Source organism: Aythya ferina (assembly GCF_964211825.1).
Source record: "Aythya ferina genome assembly, chromosome: 22".
Taxonomy (NCBI): domain Eukaryota; kingdom Metazoa; phylum Chordata; class Aves; order Anseriformes; family Anatidae; genus Aythya; species Aythya ferina.
The window spans coordinates 699,830-719,240 of NC_140320.1; the positions used below are offsets into that span (position 1 = coordinate 699,830).

A 19,411-nucleotide genomic window follows, 5' to 3' on the forward strand; every position below is an offset into this window, starting at 1 on the left:
GACAACTCCTGCCTCTGGCTTCAGCCTGCAAGAGTCCAAGTCCTGGGCAGGCTGTGTGAAAGGTCTGAGCACAAACAAAACACCAGCCCGCAGGGGGTAGCTGAACAGGTCTTTAATACAAGCTTCAACATACAAAATACTGTACAGTATAAAGAAAGGACTAGAAAACTAGAGCTTCAAGTAAAAAAAAAAAAAAAAAAAAAAAGCTCAAGTTTCATTTTAAAGTGAAAGTACAGAATACAAAAGCACTAAGTATGAAATTACAGGAGGCTGCAGTTGAGGTGGGGAGAAAACAGTCCCCAGGCAAATGCACCCTTGATTAAAAAAAGACAATCACTACATTAAATCAGGCAACGGTGCGAGGGAACTGCCCAGCCCTCTGTCTTGTGCCTGATGTGTCTCTGTGAGTCTCAGTGCATGTGGGTGAGAGCAGCAGCTCTGGATGGGGGCTTTGCTCCTCCCCTGGACGGACCTCGAAGGCTTCCATGGAGCTGCTGGCTCCTGCTCATCCCATCCTGGGGAGGTTCTGCAGCACTGCTCCTGGGGCAAGGCTGATGCTCAAGTGCTGCATCCTGTGCACGAACAAAAGGCTCTGTGAAACCTGCATGGGGCACACTGGGCTCCCCTGGCGCCTAGGGAGGCTCCAGCTGGGCAGAGTGGTGAGAAAGGGAGAGGGAAACGCTGCAGGGCAGGCAGGACCTCTCTGAAAGCTGTGCACTGGGACTGGCTCTGGAGGCGCCATGCAGGACAAGCTACCTGTGGCTGCTGCGCTGGGAGGGCAGGCAGTGGTGCCCAGCCCTGTACCCCAACACGCAGCTGCCGTGCAGGAGCTCGCCCTGCTGCAGACAGGGCTGCTCGCTCTGAGCTTGGGGGAAAATCTTACCTTTTATCTCGTCATGGGCAGCGGCGGAGCCATTCAGCTGCTGTCCCTCCTTAAGCGCACCTAAAATGGAGCAGAGTGTAAGTACCAGGTGGAAAGGTGACAGCATCAGGTGTTGAGCCCGTATTTCTCTGGGAAGGCAGAGATGCTGAGAGCGCTTCAGAAGTGATCGGTGCTAGGGATCTGAATGCAGCACTGAGTAGTTTCACATGACAGGCTCTCCTGGATGGGTTTTACCTTCAGAACACACACCAGCAAGGCCCTGGCTAGCAAACTTGCTTCTTTTTTCTGATTTTTATGATTAGTGAGATCTCATATGTTAAAGCATTAGCTTGGTCTGCACAGCATGCAAGTCACCAAGACCACACTGTGAGACTGGAACGCTCTTTCACTAGAAAGGGAGTAAACATGAGCTACACCTCAAAAATTAAGTCTGGATGTGTTGGAAGCAGTAGAGCTGTTTTCACTGTATGAACATAACAGTGATTGTGTGAAAGTAAGCCCCAAATCCAACTACAGTTGCAGACAATTTGGATAAAAAAAATCTTAATGAGTAATACAGCACTGAGAAAAGGGGTTACACTGCCTGCACTCCAGACATCACAATGACAGTCAAGAACTGTGCTGCTGTGACAGGATGTCACCCAGCACCGTCTGCAGCCCCTGTACCTGTCCGACCCCGCATGGCGATCTCACTCGTCAGCCTCTCGAAGTACTCAGGCAAGTCTGCGTATTCATCTCCGTAGGAAATCACTTTAATCCCTTTGTCCAGCATGTTCTCACGGAGCTTCTTGAACTCATCCACGTCTCCTCGCCGCACGAGCATAAAGTGCTCCAGGTCTGACTTGTGCTTCACAGCTTCTAAAAACAGGGCTTGAAACGTGGTGTCATCAACAGTCCAACCACAGCCCAAGAACAGGAATGACTTATTTTCATACAGCTTCTGAATCTCTCGCTATAAACAAACAAACAAACAAAAAAGAGCGATGTTCTTAGTAAACGCAAGTTTTATCTTCACAAGGTAAAACATAGAGTACTTGGCTTCTAATTTATGAGACTCTTCAGGAGTGTCACCATTCCCTCAGCCCACATGGAAACGTGGTGAGGTGTTTTTGCAGATTAACTGGCTAGAGCAAGTTGCTCAGGAATTTGTTTTATTTAAGAAAATCCAGGATTCTGATCACTCTGCGTGAAGCCTATCTCTAACCTCATGTTTTAAGCTCAGCTGAATCTTTGCCCAGTCTATACACAGGCTTGCGAGGGGCTGGAATGGGAAGTTGAAGATTTGTATATACAGAGTTCTTAAAATATGTAACCTCAAGTCAGTGAACACATGTTCTGAGGAGCTGCAACAATCACGAGGTTTAGCGAGAGGCAGGTGATTGCTCTGGCAAACATGAGTTGGGGCAGGCTGTTAATTGTTCTTTGCTTTTTGACCCAGTGAAGCTAAAGGAAAAAGCAAAACAAGCTGGTCCATCTCTGCCAGTGTGCCACGCACAGAGCCAGCGAGGTGCCTCACCATGACCTCCGTGTTGCGCAGCACGTTCTGGTACCCGGCCGGGTGCAGCACTATGCCACTCGGGTTTGTGTACACGCCGTGGATATGCAGGACGCTGAGCTTCCTCTTCTCTTGTGCCCACTCCAGCACCTGCACAAAACGAACCGTGCCAGAAACATTAGCGAGAGCAGACAGTTCAGCTGCCAACAAGTTGCTACGGGGATATTCTTTACTAAGGTCTTCTGCGTCTCCTGTTCTAGGACTTGCTTCCTACCTCTTCAAGCATTGAATTATGTGCTGTCAAAAAGACAATTCTGGAGAAGCTTCTCAATGAGGCAGCTTCTTTTTCATGTTACATCTTATCTCCTCAAGGGGTCCCAAGTACAATAGCCTCTACATCACAGCCTGCAGCGGCAGCCTGTTGCACTTGTTTGATTTAACACTTCAGCTGAATGGCTGATGCCACAGGAAGAGACCTAATCAATACACTGGACTCAACAGAAAAATGGGAAAAACTCTAAACATTATGTCAGCATGTTTCATGAGACTACAGCATTCATTTCTTGGCCCCTCTAGGCTCTGGGAAGATCTGAGAAAGCTCAGCAGCTGACCTTCTTTCCAGAAAGCCTCTTCCTAGGCTCTCAGTTTACTCCTACAGACTGCCGCTCATTTAAGCTTGCAATAATTAGAATGCTTATTTGTATCGCTGTAAGTACTTCCAGCCATGTAGATTAAGAGGTCACAGAGGAAACATGAAGCATAGAAATGAGTCAGAATGGAAAGAGACTAAGTACTTCACAGCACCCACACGGTGCATGTGCAACAAACAAAGACACCGTGCTCTCCACAAAGAAAGCCCGCGGTGTGAAGATGAGGTGGGCAGGTGGGGGGGAGCGCGGGCTGTGCTGTGCCACGCTCTGATTTTCTGCCTGACTGCAGGCCTGGGGCTGCTGGTAAGGAGGGAGGTTTGTCTGAGGTGAGCAGCTACAAATCCAGCAGCACGGCGGCACAAGCTGCAGCACAGGGAGTTGTCCCACACGGAGCCACTCGGCCATTTTGGGAAAAGCAGGGAGAGTAGGAGGGATGGGGGAGGATGAAAGCACCCAGGAGCTGTCTCACTGGCTTAGAGCCCTGAGAATGCTATCACAACAAGCACTCATCAGAAAATGACCAAAATAGACAGGCCGGCTTTGTTTCTCACTCAGGGTTCCTGGGTCAGTCAGAACTGTCAGTCCGAGCCTTATGTGGAAGCAAGGCTTGCGATACTTCAGCAAGGCCAAGCCACAAGTTTCAAGGACAGAGATCAAAGAAGGGCTCAAAGGCTCCTCCTGAGCAATGGATGTCAGCCAATAAGCACAGCACTTCAGAAACAAGCCAGCATCTTCATGCCTCTGCTCGCTGCCCCCAGCTGTCAGAGCCTCTATATGGAGTTCGTCTAACATCATGTAAATTCCCACGAACAGCACAATCCCCTTACACGGGCATAACAGCACACCCCGCAGCTGTGCTGTCCTGTGCTGTCCCAGCTCAGTCCTGACATCAGAAAGAATCATCATCTTTTACCTTCTTTTCATCCGTCAGGTCAAGAGACTCCAGATGCTTCCCCTGGTGCACTGCATACAGTTCCAGCAGGTTATCAAAGTTTGTGGTTAACACGAGTGCCCCATTTTCCATTAAGTGAAGCACAGACTGAAGCAGCTGTTTGCCAGAATCTTCCATTTTAGATTCCAGGTCATCAAACACCTCGTATAAACAGTCTTTGAAAAATGTTGAGCGAACATTGCTTGTGCGCTGAGAAGCAGAGAGAGATTAAGATCAGAGCCTGGTTTCTTTTAGTATTTCATGCCAAATGAATACACAAAAACACCCCGCGTTTCTTGAAGAACTCTGCAAAGCTAGCGGGCCTTGCAAGGCAAACACAGTGCACTTCTATCAGATTTTTTTCTTCAGGTTGAAAAGCAAGACCATGAGAATGTTTGAAAAGAGACATTCATCAGAGCACTGCTCCATCCAGACTCATCAACACAGCTCAGCTGTGGAGGTCAGAAATAAAGGAGCGTCACTCTCCACAACTGAACAGTGGGATTTCCTCTTGCCCTCTGGAGGCTCCCTGGCATGCTCATCATTAAATATCCAGAAGCTGGTAAGCACAGAGCCTGACAACGAGACTTAAGCAGGCACAGGAGGGCACATGGCTATTTAAGGGGACACACAGATGCCTCTGTGCTCCTGTTTGCTCCTGACAGTGCATCAGCCATACAAATGCAGATCTGGCTCAGAGTAATCAGGCCCAAAACACCGTCCCAGGAACCCAGCGCAGTAACTGCCCTTGCTCGGTTCCTTGCACATACGGTACTTGCCAGAGGACTGGTGGATTTCCAAAAGCCAATTCCCATGACAGGGGTAGGAAAATGAGACATTTATGTACCCTGCTCTAAAGCACACTCACCGGAGACAGCTTTTGGATGAGGTCATGGGCAACGTGAACCAAGTTCTTGTCCTCATGGAGACACTTCTGAAACCTTTTGCTCTCTTCATCTTCCAGAAGATCAAAGTCAATAGCAGCATCCAGGAGGGCCTGGATTAACCCTTTCCAAGACTTCAGTGCTGGGACTTGGGGAGCAACCGCTGCGCTAATTCCTGTCCCAATCACCAGAACAAGCTCCCGAGGCTTCTTGGTTTTTAGGCTTGGCAGCAGCTTCCTGCAAGAGGGGAAAGCAGCACAGCTGGCAGCATCATACATAAAAGGATGTCCTGGGTCACGGCACATGCAGACCGAGAACAAGACTGCCTACATTTTGCATCAACATATCCACTAGGGTTCTCCGATAAACAGAAGAGAGGCAACTCGGTGTCCCCTAAAGGCAGAGCCCAGCTCCACAGGTCGGTATCAGATGCTCACGGCTACATTGCGTGGAGGTGCGACCTTACAGGGAAGGCCAAGGCTGCACAGCAGTACTTCTGAAGCACAGCTGAGTCACTTGAATTTTGCAGGACGGAAGGGCCACAAGTCTTGTGAATGACAATAACTGGAAGCTAATAGAAAAGCTGGAGACACTGGAAAAGATGCAGTGAGCAACACAGAAAGTTACTCGTTGATGTAGGGGCACTTTTAACACACGGGGCAGTTTAAGGCCTCGTCCTGCATCAGGGAAGCACACATCAGAGCCCTGTGAGAGGAGTGAACACAGCCGTGACCGTGCCTGGTCCAAACAGGTGCCCAACACCACAAAGCTTGCTCTGCCTTTAAGTGACAGGGGCCAAGGGGGGGCTGAAGACAGCAGCCCTCTTTAGAGCAGCACAAAAAAAAGGAAGTGGGGGCTTCCTCCCAGCGCTCTGCCCTGGAAAGGCCCTTCCCACACCCCAACCCTCTTTGCTGAGAAGGCTGCTAAGCCTGGGCGTCGCTGTGCCAGAAATCCCTTGCCTGTTATGTTTTCAATGTCAGCAGGACACTCAAGGCCAATCTTTTACAAGGCCACGTCATAACAAGAGTCTAATCAAAGAGCTGTCTGGCTATTGTGCTCCTTATCTGCTCCTCTTCCCCTCTTCCTTGTTCCTGGCTTTACACCTGCACTGTGCTTTTAAATTTGATGTTATCAAACTTTCCTTAAGTGGATATACTTCTCCCCATGCTGCCTAAAGGCAGCCTGGCGGCAAGCTGCTTTTGTGAAGCAGGGAGGGACTGCAGCTTCCCAGAGAACCTCAGCCTTGAGCAAAGCAGCAGCCTGGGGAGGCAGCTGGCTTGGAAGGACTGCTTTTATCTGCAAACATGTGATCCTCTGCAAGAATGGGAAAGGAAACAGACACCACACAGATGGAGCTTTGCCTTTCCTCCTCTACTGCCTAAGAAAACAAATGAGTTAACCTTTTCTTCAGAAGGACTTCACTGTTAGCTGCTGCAAACTAGTTCTAGATTTAGTGGGTTTTAGTTTGGGGACTGCAAGTGTCACCTCCAAACAGTATTAGTGCTAATGAGCTACTATAAAAACACAACTAGAAACTTAGGTGCTGAAAGCCAAACAAATACCCAAGAAGAGACATTCTTTTCCTGCACTGACAAATAGACTCGTGATGTCCTGAGCAAGGACAAAAATCCACCCAGCCTCTCCTGCTCATTTCATTCGCTGGGTCAAACTGGAGACAAAGGCCAGAAGAGACAGAAAGTGTATTCCAGCCCTCCAGAACCAATAAATATATCAGGTGAGTGGAAGACAACTCCCTAGACGAATCAGCTTCTCCTTTGCAAGTGTCCATGCAGGTATGCAATGATGCAGGTATGTCTTAATTCCAGAGCTACGCCCAATCACAGCAGCCACAGTAACAACCTTGTCTGGAGAGAAGTGGAGGTATGCCCAGAGTTAGTGCCATGCTGAAAATGGAGCAGACCCCACGCAGAGGACTGCAAGATGACCTACTTAACAGTACAGGCAGCCTCGAGAGGGGAATTATTTAGCCCTCATGTGCAGCAAAGTCAAAGTAATTTCCAGTCCTCCTCGGAGCCACCATCCAGGCGGAGTGCAGTAGCACAACTGCCACAACAGGCCTAGTGCTAGGGGTGGGCAGCACCTAAGTGAGGGTTAACACCAAACAAAACCACAGAGACAGTGCAGTAAAAGCAAGCTTTCTCTGCAACCATTCATCCTGACTTAGGTGTTAAGAAAACAAGCAGCAAAGCAATTCTTTGGTACATGCTTGGCATTAAGGCCTTTGTTCCACACAGGGCAGGAAAACACTTGTTAGAGGGCAGGGCTAGAGACAGCACACAGCTCTCGGATCAGCAACTGGAACGACTGCTAAAGCTTTGTGCCAAATGTCATTCTCTTTAAAGAATGATGCAAGATTACAGAAAAAGCTCTTATGAGAAGAAATTCACTGGAGTATAGTTAAATTTACCTGGGCTTTTTTGCAGGTGGCATTCCATCTTCCACTAATGTGTCTTTACCCAGGCTCACCGTAGAAGCCATCCAGTTTCTATAGTAGACAAATCACCACAAGCAAAGTCACTACATGCATGCAACACAACGTGGAACACAGCACAGGTTTTTGTTTGGCCAGCTTGGAACGGGCAGGTAAACACCTAGCTTTGTTATCTTTATGATCTTTACCTTTGGGCCAAGAATCGCCCTTTCTTGGTTTTGTACTTTGCACGTTGGCTCTCGTCCACCTCCTTGGCTTCTTTTATGACCAGGTTTTGTGAGACCGCCTGCCTGATCTGTCCGCAGGGTGCCAGAGCCGTCTCACGGGCAGCGTGCCACTGCCCCTCGGAGCCTGGAGGGGCGACACCTCTGGCACACCGCAGGGCCCTGCCATCACGGTTACAAAGGTGGCTGACCGTGTGCCACAGCCTTTGTTTCGCCTCGGCCATTCTCCTCTGTCTGACGGCCCGCACCTTGGAGCGGCGCTGGCCCCCTTCCGAGATGCTGCGTGCTGGAGAACTCGCTGCTTCAGAACCAGCGGGAGGGAAGGAGCACAGGATTTGTGTTGGCTACAAAAGGCTACTGAGAGGACTTCATTCTCCAGCGATGAGGGAAGGATTATCCAGCCCACCATACAGCTAGACGTGGTGGGATCTGACCTTAAAGCCGACAGAAAGGAAGTTATATACCCAAGAACTCTTTCAATAGCCCATTACATAAAATACAAAGGGCCTGCCAGCAAATGTTCCTCTCCCACTTGCTTCTCCAAAATAAGTCTATTAAAATGGAAAGAAAACAGAGAGATCTATTCACCCTTATCTATTGTTCTTGCCAATTGCAATGACGAGTCCAACAACAATTCTGGTTTCTGTTAAGCCAACGGCAGGCTTTTGCTAAATGTAAACGTACAAAAGCAACTGGCCTGCAGTGCCAGCCTTGTCCAGGTACTGCAGCCTCTCGCTGTCGTGCAGCCACAGTGAGAATCAAGCGTGTGCTCTACAAATGAGGCACCTGCAGTCTGTTCACCAGCTCCAGGAGCAAAGCTGCAGCACTCAGATGTAATGCACCGGAAAACTCTACACAGATATGAAACCTCAGCTAGGCTGTAAGTGTGAGCAGGAATCATTTAGGAGATTGTCCCACTCATCTCGATAACTCATCTTTCCACACTGGATAACGAGAACGGGACACGCTGATGCTCACAGGAGCGGTGCTGACAGCGTGCTCGCTGGCCTCCCGTTTCTCACCTCTTCTGAAAACCTGCACTGCACGGGAATGCCTGGCAGAGGGGAGCTGGAGAGCCAGGCGTGCCACTCTGCCTCCTGAAACTGCACATGCTGCCCGCCACCTAAATAATCACTTTTATTTTACTTTAAAGCTCAGATTTAAGACCAAACTTTTAAAAAGCACTTAGCAAGTGAGGAGTCAGGCTCCAGCCAGCTGGGCTTACACACCCCACTCTTGCGAGCTCCTCCACCACAAACCCTTTTGAACATTGTACCCTGCGTTAAACCTGTGGCAGAGCCTGACTGCACTTTTACGCTGTTCCAGGAACTCCGATCAGAGGCTGTCTCCTCCTGTTCACCCCATGTGCCCCCCAGACACCACCTTGTGCAGCCATCAGGCCCTGCAGGGAACTATTTCGGGGTGCAGCTGCCAGGAAAGCCCACACTCTGAGCAGTGCTGCCTGGTGGGCAGGAGGAAGGAAGCGGGGACCACGCACACTGGCACTGCTCAGGCAGATGGTCAGACAGGCAGTGACTCGAGCTCACCCCGAGCGGAGGCAGCCAGGGCAGGACGCAAAACATTTAAGGGAAAAAGCCCCGTCAGGAGGGAAAGGTCTCTGTTTTGCTCAGGAGATTCTTCCGGAAGGACAGATTGCTCCACAAAGCCAGACCCGTTTTAATTAACGGTGTAAAGAAAGAGCAAACATTTCAGATGAGCTAGGGGCTAAAGCACAGACCTGTCATTAGCTTGAATGTTTAAGGAAGTTTGTACAAAGCAACACACAGAGCTCCCAGCGCTGCCTGGGTTTGCTCTCACTTCTCTCCTAGGCAGCATACGTAACAGCCAAGGGTAAAATCCTCCCCAAAATACCAGTTCCTCAACTGGTTTGGTTTACAGATGTAATTTACCTTTATATTGGCTTTACACTGCAAATTATCTGTTCTCTGAGACTCAAAAACCAAGCCTATCTATAAATCCCTACCCGGGCTGCCCCGTGTTTTGCTTACTCACAAACTAGCTAACCCCTTGCCCCAACACTGCTTTAGTTTTGCTCCTCTTACACATATGCAGTATTTGGAACAGCACAAGGCAGCTTAATTTTTAAGTGACTATAAAGCATTAAGGACATTTTAAAAGCCATTTTGAACTTAGGAAAAAACATCCCTTATAGTTACCAAGAATTAGCTTTCTAATATGAACTTCAATTTTCGTCTACTTACTGCAAATAACCAAAAAGAAAAACAAACAAACAAAAAAAAAACCTGCAAATAATGTCTGGGCTTCTCCTACCTCCAAAGAAGTGCAGTTCGTTCAGAGCTTTAACAGGAGTAAAGCTCTTCCTAGCTAAAGATTATTTCTCTCAAGATCAAGTCTAGGAAATTCAGCCAGGAAATATAAATCTCTGGATTTGCAGCCTGGGAAAAGGTCTGCTCTCCAGGGGGACAGATCACGCAAGCACAAACATGTTCTGGCCAAAATAACTAAAATTAAATAGCATTATCTCAGAGCACGGCACCACTGCTGTGTGGAAAATCCTGCACAGGGCACTTGGCAGTGACTGTGCTGTGAGCGTCCCACGAAGAAGACAGAGACAGGATCTTGCAAGACACAAAACACTCCTCCAGCTTCCTCCTTGAAATGTCCAGAGCTCTCCAGGTACTTAGACTACAGTAAGCTGGAGACAGCGCAAACACCGCCCTCGGCTCTCCCTCCCCCTCCACACCTAGGAAATTTGTTAATTTACCTTAAAGCCTCTGAGGTACAGCTAGCTCCTGCTGACTGTAAGAATGAGTCTGCTGATTCATCACTAAAAGCAAAATAGCGGAACAGAAGGCAAGGAAAAACAGTTAAGGGAAAAAGAGAGATGGTGTGTCACTTCCTACTTTTAATTTGGAAACAAAGGACCATAATGAACACTGAATTGATGCTCTGTGCTCCCAAAACAGATTTTCCCAAGGAACTGTTATCTTCAAATGATACACAAGTTGCCAGCACAGAACAAACTTTCTTCCACAGAAGAAGCTTTAACAACAACAATTCCATGTTTAATACAAAGACACATCCAAGGAGACAGCTGTGAAACACATGAAACACAAAGACCTAGCTAAGCTAAAACCAAATGCCTAAGCAGAGGATATGCCAAATGAATGCTGACATTCACAGGGTATGCATTCACAAAAAGCCTGTGCTAACTCTATCAAACAAATAGATTGGGAGGGACTACGTTGCTCGATGTCACTGCTCAGTGTCTGGCCCCTGGGCACAGAGCCACCCTGGAAGATTTATGAGGCATTTTCTCTCCGCACGCATCACCAAGAGGATGGGCTGTGGATGCCCTCTGTTTGGCTGCACGCTCAGCAGCCAGTACACAAGTCAGGCTACACTTGCACACTAGAGCACCTGAATATTTAAAGTTTAAGCAAATAAAAAAAGATAAAAAATTGTTCTTCCAACTCGGTGCTCTTCAGTGAGGAGCTGTTCCGTGACAGACTCAGGCTGGGTGGCATCCCCTCAGGGTGCTGCTGTACACAGCTTACAAGATACAAACACGCAGAGCCCTGCTGACTGCTGATTAACGGTATTTTAACACCATGAGGTATAACCAATCACTTCCTATCAATTTCTAGAGATTGAAAGGGTGAGTCTGTGGCAGCGAAGGTGCAGTGTAAAGCAGGATCCCTCCAATGTTTTTGGCTGAGCTCAGCCACCAGCAGCACAAGCAGAAGCATGGAGCAGATCTGGCTCCTTCAATGGGCATACCCCACATGCCTGCCAGCCCTGCATCTGTCATGGGCTCAAAACTCCAGCACTGCAACATCCACGTATTAATGCAATGGAAACGCTCAAAGTACAGAGCTCATTAGGTAGCGAAGCAAGTACAAATTCTCTGCTCATCTATTATTTTTAGCTCCTTTGAGAGCCACCAGCGGGGGCCCAATTCAGAACTGCTTTTTAAATTAAGCTGCTTTAAGATGTTGGGAATAAGGCAAATATTAATAGTTTAAAACTCGCCATATTTCAGGTAGGAGAACCCAGAAGGAAGTCGACAAGCTGTCCTTGGCTGATTCCTGAGCACTGCCCTTCCACACAAGAGCTGCAGTTGCAGCAGGCTCACGAAACCCTTCCTTTCCTTCTGACACCCATGGCAGGGTCAGACTGCAGGTATAAGGGGGACCTGCCAAGTAAACAGAACAAACCCTGCTCTGCTTGCACCGATGCATGAACACAGCCCTCTACCTCCACTGATACCACGTCAAATCGCGTGGTATCAGAGGCTGATACCATAGGCTGATGGGCTCCAGACAAAGGTGTTCAGTCACAGGCTCCCCATCTTGTGGCTGTGCCCAAGGCCAGGCTGGATGGGGCTGGGGGCACCCTGGGCTGAGGGGAGGTGTCACTGTTGCTGCCTGTGGGACGGGGTGGGACTGGGTGGGCTTTGAGCTCCCTCCTAACCGGGCAGGACCCACCTCGGGGCTGGGGCTCGCCCTGCCGCAGAGCCCCCTGGCAGCCACCTCACCTTCCCTCCTGCGTCGCCCCCTCCTTGCCGCCAGCCGCCTCCGCTACACCTGCGGGAAAGGAAAGGGAGAAGTTATTTTCAGCGGGTGGCTGCCCTGCAGCGTTTTCAGGGCGAAACACTGAAAGAAAAACAAACAAAAAAACAAAACACGCTGGGGGGGGGGGGAGGCTCCCAAAGCAGGGCGGCTGAGGTGCGGCACCAGGATCCCCCTGGCCCCTCAGGTCTCCTCATGTTCCCTCAGATCCCCCCCAGCCCTTCAGATTTCCCCACGGCCCCCTCAGATCCCCTCAGATCTCCCTCCCAGCCCCTCAGGACCCCCTGAGGTCCCCTCAGATCCTCTCAGATCCGCCCCCCAGCCCCTCAGGTTGCCCCCCCCCGGCCCCTCAGATCCCCTCAGATCCACCCCCCCATCCCCTCAGGACCCCTCTCGTCCCCTCAGATCCCCCCCCGGTCCCCTCAGATCCCCTCCCGTCCCCCCCCCGCCATGGCGGCCCCGGGCTCCCCTCAGCGCCGCCGCCTCCCCATCCTCGCGCGCGACCCCGGCCCCGCCGTCACCACGGCAACGCCCGCGCCGTCGCCATGGCAACGCCCCCCCCGCCCTCCCCGCACGCACCTGGCGCCGCGCGCCCGGCCCCATCAAGAGACGCCCGGCCCGGCCCGGCCGCCGCCAAGCCCCGCGCAGGCGCCCCGCGGCCCCGCCCCCGGAGGGCTGTGGGTGGGAGAAAGGAAAGCGATTGGCCCGCCCCCTTCGCCAACCGCCATGCCATTGGCTCGTAGAGAAAGAGGGCGGGGCTTTCCTCCTGCAGGGAGGGGGAGAAGGGGGCGCGTGCGTGAGAATTAGCTTTGTTCTCACGATACTTCGAGGAGGTATAAAAGGCGCACGCGCATGCGCATGGCAGTTTGGCTCTGGGCACGGTGGGGGGAGGTTCGGTCCTGTACCTGCCCGCATGAGGGAGCTGGGACCGGGTGGGTCAGGGGGAAGAATCTGCGGGGAGGGCCCCGGGACTCTCCCTGGAGGCTGTGCCGGGGGAGGGAGCTGAAAGGGGCCGGTCTGCAGGCTGGCACCTGCCGGTTCCTGGGGACCCCGGGGCAGCCCCGCGGGTGCCGGGTGCTGCTCGGGGCGTGCCGGTGCTCGGGGTTCCCGGGTGGGGCCGGCTCACGGCAGCCCGTGACTCACCGTGCCCCGGGGCAGGGCCTCGGGCGTGCTTCGGGGCCTCCCCTCCCCGCGATGGGGTGGCAGCTGCCGTGAAACCACCGCTCCCAAGTCACGTTCAATTGAACGCGTTTTTAGTATCGTTAGTTATTTTTAAAGTTTTACTGAAAAGCGCCGTTTAGAATACTAGAAAATATTTTTCAAGATACTTCTGAGCTGAATAGCCTCTGACTTGGGTTATTCCATAAATAAAGGAATGGAAAATTCTCATTTAGAACTCGTGGTGGTAGTGGTTGTTGGTCATTTTTTGAGAGAAAAAAAAAGTAATGGATAAAGTGCTGTTTTACAACCTCTTTTCCTCTTTGAGGAATTCCAGCAGGCACCGACTCGATGTCAGAAGCCTGATGAGCGTTCAGCAGAAGGGCTGAGCGAAGCGCTGTTAGACACCACGCAGACTGCCCCAGAGCCCTGCCCAGCTTTGGGTTTCTTCCACCCCAACCTGCCCTGTGCTCCGCGGTGTGAGGGGCAGGGGGGTGCCCACGCGGCCTCCTGGGGCTGGTGGATGTGTGCGGTGGGGAAGCCCTTGGGGACAGGCAGGTATTTCCTACTGTACCGGGCAGTGGCTCAGGGCTGCCCCCCTCACCTGGTGGGCGTTGTGCCTGCTGATTGTACGCTCTTGCAGAAAGCGTAACTGGGAGGGTATGGGGGGGCAATGGGGGCTGGCCCTGACCACCCCCCTGCTCACCCACTCTTGGGTTGCTTTGCAAGTAGAAAGGCAAAAAATCCCCCAAGCACAGCTCCTCACCCCCCCTGGTAAACCCCTTCCAGGCTCCACCAGATCCCAATTGACAGGTGCCTGAATTTGAGGTAGGGGCTGAGTGGTTGCTGCTGAGGGGAGGGGGTGCAGCAGCCCCAGGGGACGGGGTGTGCTCAGTGTCCCTCATTCTGCTCCAGGATGAACGGCGTCAGAGCTGCTGAGCTCCTGCAGGAGCTGCGGGGCTGTTGTGGTGATGCTGAGGGTGAAACCAGCCCACGCTCACCCCAAAGGTGCTGGTGGCAGCGTGTGGGGTCCAGGGTGAAGATGGGGGTAAGGGGGGAGCACGGCTGCTGCCAGGCTGTCGTGCAGATGGGGGCTTTTGTGGAACCGGTGTCTGGAGCTGTGCTTCGTAGTGGGGATCAGCTTAGTTTGCAGGTGGGAAAGTGCCAATTTAAGCATTTGGAGGTGGGCTCCTGCATTGCCAGCACGGGGGTAAACACCCCAAAAAGGCAGATGGGGGGGGGATGACACATTTGTGCTCTACCCGCAGCAGTGTGACGATCTCAGGTGGGATCTGTGAATCTCTAGTTTGTGTGGGGGTTGTGGCGGAGAACCACCGTGTTTGCTGCCCTCAGCTCCTGCTTTGCACAGAGCTGGTCTGCCCGAGTGCCCTCGCCCCTGTGCAGCAAGCAAGGCAGGGGATTAGCCCCCCCACCCCAAACATGTCTGTAGTCCATCCACATTCCTCGAGGCAAACGATTACAAAACCTGATGTCAGGCAAGGAAAAACATGCCTGAGCTCACATCTGTCTGGCCACGCCATTTTTTGGCACTTGGAGCCAGGGACAGGAGAAGGGGGACTGGGGAAACTGGGGTCCCTGGGGGACGTGCAGGGGGATGGAGGCTGGCTGCCAGCCCCAAGGTGCCGTCCTCGCCCGTGACTGTGTTGGCAGGGATGGCCCCGTGGCGGATGTGGGAGGGAGGGAGGCCCCGGGGAGGGCTGGCCTCCTGGCCAAGGATCGCTGCCGACTTCCCCTGCCTCCGCTTCCGCACCTGAGCCACCGGCTGCTCCGCTCGGCAGCGGCGCCCCAGCCCCACAGCGGGCCCCCGAGGGACGGGGCAGCTCATCCACGCTGCCCGTGGGTGTCCCCGTACCCCCCTCGGGGCGGAGGGGACGGGACAGGGCCTCTGTCGGGGACCACGGAGGGGCGAGGAGGAAGCTGCAGGGATCGCCCAGCCTCACTGTTCGCGGTGGATCCCATTAGGCTCCAGAGTGAACGTGCCCTACCTGACTGCTCCTCTCCCACCTAGGTGATCCTGCTGCCTACCGCAGGCCATGCTGCCGGCCCGGGGCTGATGTATCCCCCTTCCCTGTGCCGGTGTCTGCTGCATCCCAGGTGGGTGTCCCCAGCTCCTGGCCCTGCTGAGCCATTTGCAGGCTGCTCTCTGAAGCTGTGCTCACACTTATCTTGCTATTACTAAGCAGGGGCTTGCCCTGGGAGTGTGGTTTCCGTGGGCGAGGTTGTGCATGCTGCACCACTGCTGCTGGGTCGCTTGTGGGACTGTGGGCTTTGCCGGTGCTCACCCAACACTGTACTCCTTTTTTTGGGGTGAAAGGCTTTGGCGTGACTCAGGATGCTTTGTTTCGGAAGAGGTGATGCAAGCATGGAAAACTGCAGAGTGAGGGGAGGTGTTGAAACAAGCAGGAGCACGCTGGCTCCTCGTGCTTGTCCACCTCTTCTGGCTGCTGCTCGCGTGCACAGGAGCGTGCCCCTTGCCTGGGTCGCTGTGGGTGAGCCCCGGAGCATCCCCAATGCCTCTGAGCCCTCCCCTGGTTTTCATCCTCACCTTGTGCCCAATGGGCACAGGGAGCCGCCACGTTCAGATGTATTTTTTTGGGGGGGAAGCACCCATCAGGCACGAGGTGCTGGGCCGAGCATCACTGAGGGTGCACAGATGCAGACCGCAGAGAGCAGCGCTGCTGTTCGAGGGGCTTGTGGGGGCTGATCCCCTCTTCTCCTGTCCCTACAGGATCCTTTCCCATCCTCAGACTCCGTCTGGCCCCACTCCGGGAATGAGGGTCTCTGCCACCCCTCAGCTCTTGGCATCGTGCACTGCAGGTGAGGGTCTTGCCCAAGGAGGGTCCCAAAATGCGGTGCTCGGGAGCAAAGCACTGGGAGGGCAGAGCTGGGGGGGGTTCAGCGATCACGAGAGCTCAAAGGGACACTGCTTAAAGGCATGTCTGGGGTCAGGTCCAAAGTGTTGCTCTGTGGGAAATTTGGGGTGAGCGTGGGGTCTGTCCCTGCGGGGGCTCAGTGCCCGCACAGGGAGCGGTGCTGGTGTTTTCTAGGAAGGCTCGGCTTGAAGCTGCAGCCTGGCCAGGTCACACAGCGCAGGCACGGAAGCATTGGGCAACGCCAACGCGTTGCTACGGCACACGCCAGTGGCAGGTGGGGAGCCAAAAGCTGGGGCTCCCCTGCTCCTCGTCCAGCAGCAAGGAGTTTGGGGTGATAAATCGAGCTGACTGGCGGCTGCCCCAGCAACGTGTCCCTCCCCAAGCCCCCTTTTCCCACCCGATCCCCCAGGTTGTGGTGAGGCACCCGTGTGCAGCCTGTGCCGAGTACAAGGGGAAGTGAGTCTGTTCCTCTGTTCCTTTCACTAAAGTGTGTTTAGGGGAATTGGCTCCCTGGGGCGGATGCTGTGGCTGCATCCCAGCACGAGAGCAGCCCTGTGTGCTTTGGGGACGAGCCCCCCAACGGCTGCACCGTTGTGGGGTGCCACCAAGCTGAGCATCCCTGGGTGCATTGTGCTTTTTTCCCCCTGCCCCGTTTCTGCCTGCAGGAGAGGTTTCATGTGGGAGATCGGCGGCTGAGCGGCACGCTGCCTGTTATGGCTGGTGAGCGTGGGTTTTGGTCACTTTGCTGGGACGGGGGGAGCTGAAGGAGAACCAGCCCTGTCTGTCTGCTGGCCTGGCGGAGGCTTCGCTGCTCTGCCGTGGGTGAGGAGAAGTGGGGAAGAAGCCCCGTGGCTCTCCGGCAAAACGTGGGGATGCCCGGAGCCCGGCAGTCGGGTGGCTGATCGATGTGAGAGCATTCAGACTTCAACAAGAGCCGAGTGCTTAGGGGTGCAAGGCAAAGGGCTGCTCGGGGGATGCAGCTTGGGGTTCAGGGTGGCTTTTTTGTGACAGGCTTGAGGTCTGGCACAGCTCTGAGATTTCTCCCCCAAGAACCTTCCCACTGTCCCCCTGCCTCCACAGGGTGGTTTAGGCGGCTCCTGCAGAAGCCCAGGCAGAGCTCCAGCCGCACGGGGAGCAGTCAGAATGCCAGCACCGGGTGTTCGGCTTCCTCATCACCCTCCTCCTCCTCTTCAGCCAGGAGCTCCAGCTCCTCCGCCGGCACTGCCATGCCTCGGGCTGGCCGCCCGGCAGCAGTGGACATCAGCAGCTCGGGCAGTGCCCGCTGGGCCAAGAGCTATGACGTGTGCATCTGCCACAGCGAGGTGGACCTGGAATTTGTGGAGGAGCTGGTGTCCTACTTAGAGAGCCAGCCCCAGAGCTTCCGCTGCTTCCTCCAGCTGCGGGACACTGTGGCAGGCAGCGCCATCATGACGGAGCTGTGCGATGCCGTGCAGAACAGCCACTGCTGGGTGATGCTTATCACCCCCAGCTTTCTCCAGGACCCCTGGTGCAAGTACCAGATGCACCAGGCGCTGGCTGAGGCCCCGATGTCCAATGGGCGCACCATCCCCGTGCTGAAGGACATTGACAGGAAGGACTACCCCAGGGAGCTGCGAAATCTTTACTACATCTCCACGGTGCTCAAGGAGAACAGTTTCAGGCAGATCAGAGACACTGTCCTGCACTGTGAGTACCCCTTGTACCATGGGATGGGACGCTGCCCGTCTCCCCAAATACCCCTTAGATGTGGAGTGGGGAGGGAAAGGCCATAGGAAAGGACTCGGTACTTGTGCCCCGTTCTTGTAGATTGTTTATGTAGTTTATCAGAGATCGATCAGCATGCTAACAAGGCCTGTGCACTGCCTCCGCAGACCTGGAAGAGCTGTGCCGGAGCTCTGCAAGCGGGACAGAGCAGTGACACTGAGGACATGGGCACCTGGGTGAAGATGGAGGCATCTCTGTGGGCATTTCAGAGCCGTGGAAGTTACTGGGCACAGAACCGCAGGAGCTACTGGAGCCTGGAGATGAAGCAGTGCTGCTCAGGGCAGACCTGGGACCTGAAGACGGGGAAGCCCACGGGCCAGCAGCAGCACAGCGTCTACCACGTCCCCATGACACTGCCAGGCTGCTGTTGTGCCTGTACCCTGCCCTGCTGCCCCACCACGGGGCTTGGTCTCAGTGGGGATGAGGATGGGGGCAGCGCATTTCTTGAGGTCACACAAACACTAAGCTCCCACCTAGGGTGGGTTCAGCACACGAGGGGTCCTCAGCATCCTCCAGCGTCGTCCACCAGGGACAAGGATGCTCGGGGAGGTTGGACACTCCTGTACCCTGCATGAGCTGACATCACTGGAGTGTGTTTGCACTGGTTGATTCAGGTTGCGTGTGGAGAAATGCAGAAGTTTTATGTTTTAATCCGTCTGATGTGTTTTTTATTTGTTTGTGTTTTTTTTTTTTTTTTCTTCTTGTGGGGGTCTATAAGAAGCCCTGGGTGGGTGGCTGGCCATTGTCTGGGTTGGGTAGGGAGGCCCTGCCACCTCCTTACACCCCGTGGCAGGGAGGGTGCTGTGGGTGCTGGTGGCTCCTGGCGAACACCAGTTGCAGGCACCTGCAGGTACATGGGGGTCTGGGGCCACAGCTATGGGGCTGTGAGGCCACGGGAGTACAGGCTGAGGGCTGTAAGGCCTGAGGCCACAGGGCCCTGGGGGCCATGGGGCTATGAGGCCTGGAGCTACAGGGCTGGTGCTGTAGGAATGGGCTGATGGGGCCTGGAGGCACGGAGCTGTGGGACTGTGGGGCCATAAGGGTCTACGAGGCTGGAGATGTAGGGCCAGGCTATGGGGTCTGTATGTGCCCACAGCCCTGTGAAGCTGGAGCTATAGGACTGGGATATGGCTGTATATGTGCCCAAGGAACTGTGAGGCTGAATCTATGGGGCAGGGGCTATGAGGCATGGAGTGTAGGGCTGGTCTATGGGTGTATATGTGCCCGTGGCCCTGTGAGGCTGGATCTATAGGTCAGGGATATGGGTGTATATGGTCCCATGGCCCCATGAGGCTGGATCTATAGGTCAGGGATATGGGTGTATATGGTCCCACAGCCCCATGAGGGTGGATCTATAGGGTCCCACAGCCCCATGAGGGTGGATCTATAGGGCAGGGGCTGTGAGGCCCGCAGCTGCGGGGCTGGCCGATGTCCCTCCCTCACATCCCCGCGGCTCCTGTGCCGCCCCGGGGCTGTGCGGGGAGCCCGCCGGCCCGGCAGGGGGCGCAGTCCCCGGGCGCGGC

At 53.9% G+C, this 19,411-nt stretch overlaps 3 protein-coding genes and 1 long non-coding RNA gene across 10 annotated transcripts in view; 2 read left to right on the forward strand and 2 right to left on the reverse strand.

Moving 5' to 3' along the window:
- Positions 1-6,523, reverse strand: part of STT3A (STT3 oligosaccharyltransferase complex catalytic subunit A) — a 40,790-nt gene extending 34,267 nt beyond the window's left edge. Inside the window, exon 1 of the mRNA XM_084495591.1 lies at positions 6,505-6,523. The gene's annotated coding sequence lies outside the window, so the exon portion shown is untranslated. The remainder of the gene's footprint in view (positions 1-6,504) is intronic.
- Positions 98-12,997, reverse strand: FAM118B (family with sequence similarity 118 member B). Of its 4 annotated transcripts, none has more exons than XM_084495599.1 (9): positions 12,978-12,997; positions 12,652-12,838; positions 12,039-12,087; positions 4,828-5,080; positions 3,942-4,169; positions 2,400-2,528; positions 1,550-1,835; positions 884-943; positions 98-572 (listed from the first exon to the last, which is right to left on the reverse strand). In XM_084495599.1, the coding sequence occupies exons 2-9, from the start codon at positions 12,803-12,805 to the stop codon at positions 559-561; spliced, it is 1,173 nt and encodes a 390-aa protein (XP_084351725.1). In that variant the 5' UTR covers positions 12,806-12,838; positions 12,978-12,997; the 3' UTR covers positions 98-558. The 4 variants fall into 4 exon arrangements, with proteins under 4 accessions (XP_084351725.1, XP_084351724.1, XP_084351727.1 ...); XM_084495598.1 differs by lacking the exon at positions 12,978-12,997 and adding an exon at positions 7,272-7,349 and having other exon boundaries at positions 12,652-12,723; XM_084495601.1 differs by lacking the exons at positions 12,039-12,087; positions 12,652-12,838; positions 12,978-12,997 and adding exons at positions 7,272-7,349; positions 11,534-11,668.
- Positions 7,342-8,094, forward strand: LOC311422490. Its single transcript, XR_014685377.1, has 2 exons — positions 7,342-7,447; positions 7,567-8,094. It is a non-coding gene; the product is annotated as an uncharacterized lncRNA (long non-coding RNA).
- TIRAP (TIR domain containing adaptor protein) lies at positions 12,965-18,539 on the forward strand. Of its 4 annotated transcripts, none has more exons than XM_084495604.1 (5): positions 12,965-13,004; positions 15,260-15,345; positions 15,999-16,068; positions 17,205-17,810; positions 17,996-18,539. In XM_084495604.1, exons 1-5 carry the CDS (start codon positions 12,986-12,988, stop codon positions 18,040-18,042), a joined length of 828 nt encoding a protein of 275 aa, XP_084351730.1. In that variant the 5' UTR covers positions 12,965-12,985; the 3' UTR covers positions 18,043-18,539. The 4 variants fall into 4 exon arrangements, with proteins under 4 accessions (XP_084351730.1, XP_084351732.1, XP_084351731.1 ...); XM_084495606.1 differs by having other exon boundaries at positions 12,986-13,004; positions 15,980-16,068; XM_084495605.1 differs by lacking the exon at positions 12,965-13,004 and adding an exon at positions 14,983-15,087 and having other exon boundaries at positions 15,980-16,068.
- The last annotated feature ends 872 nt before the right edge of the window (positions 18,540-19,411 follow it).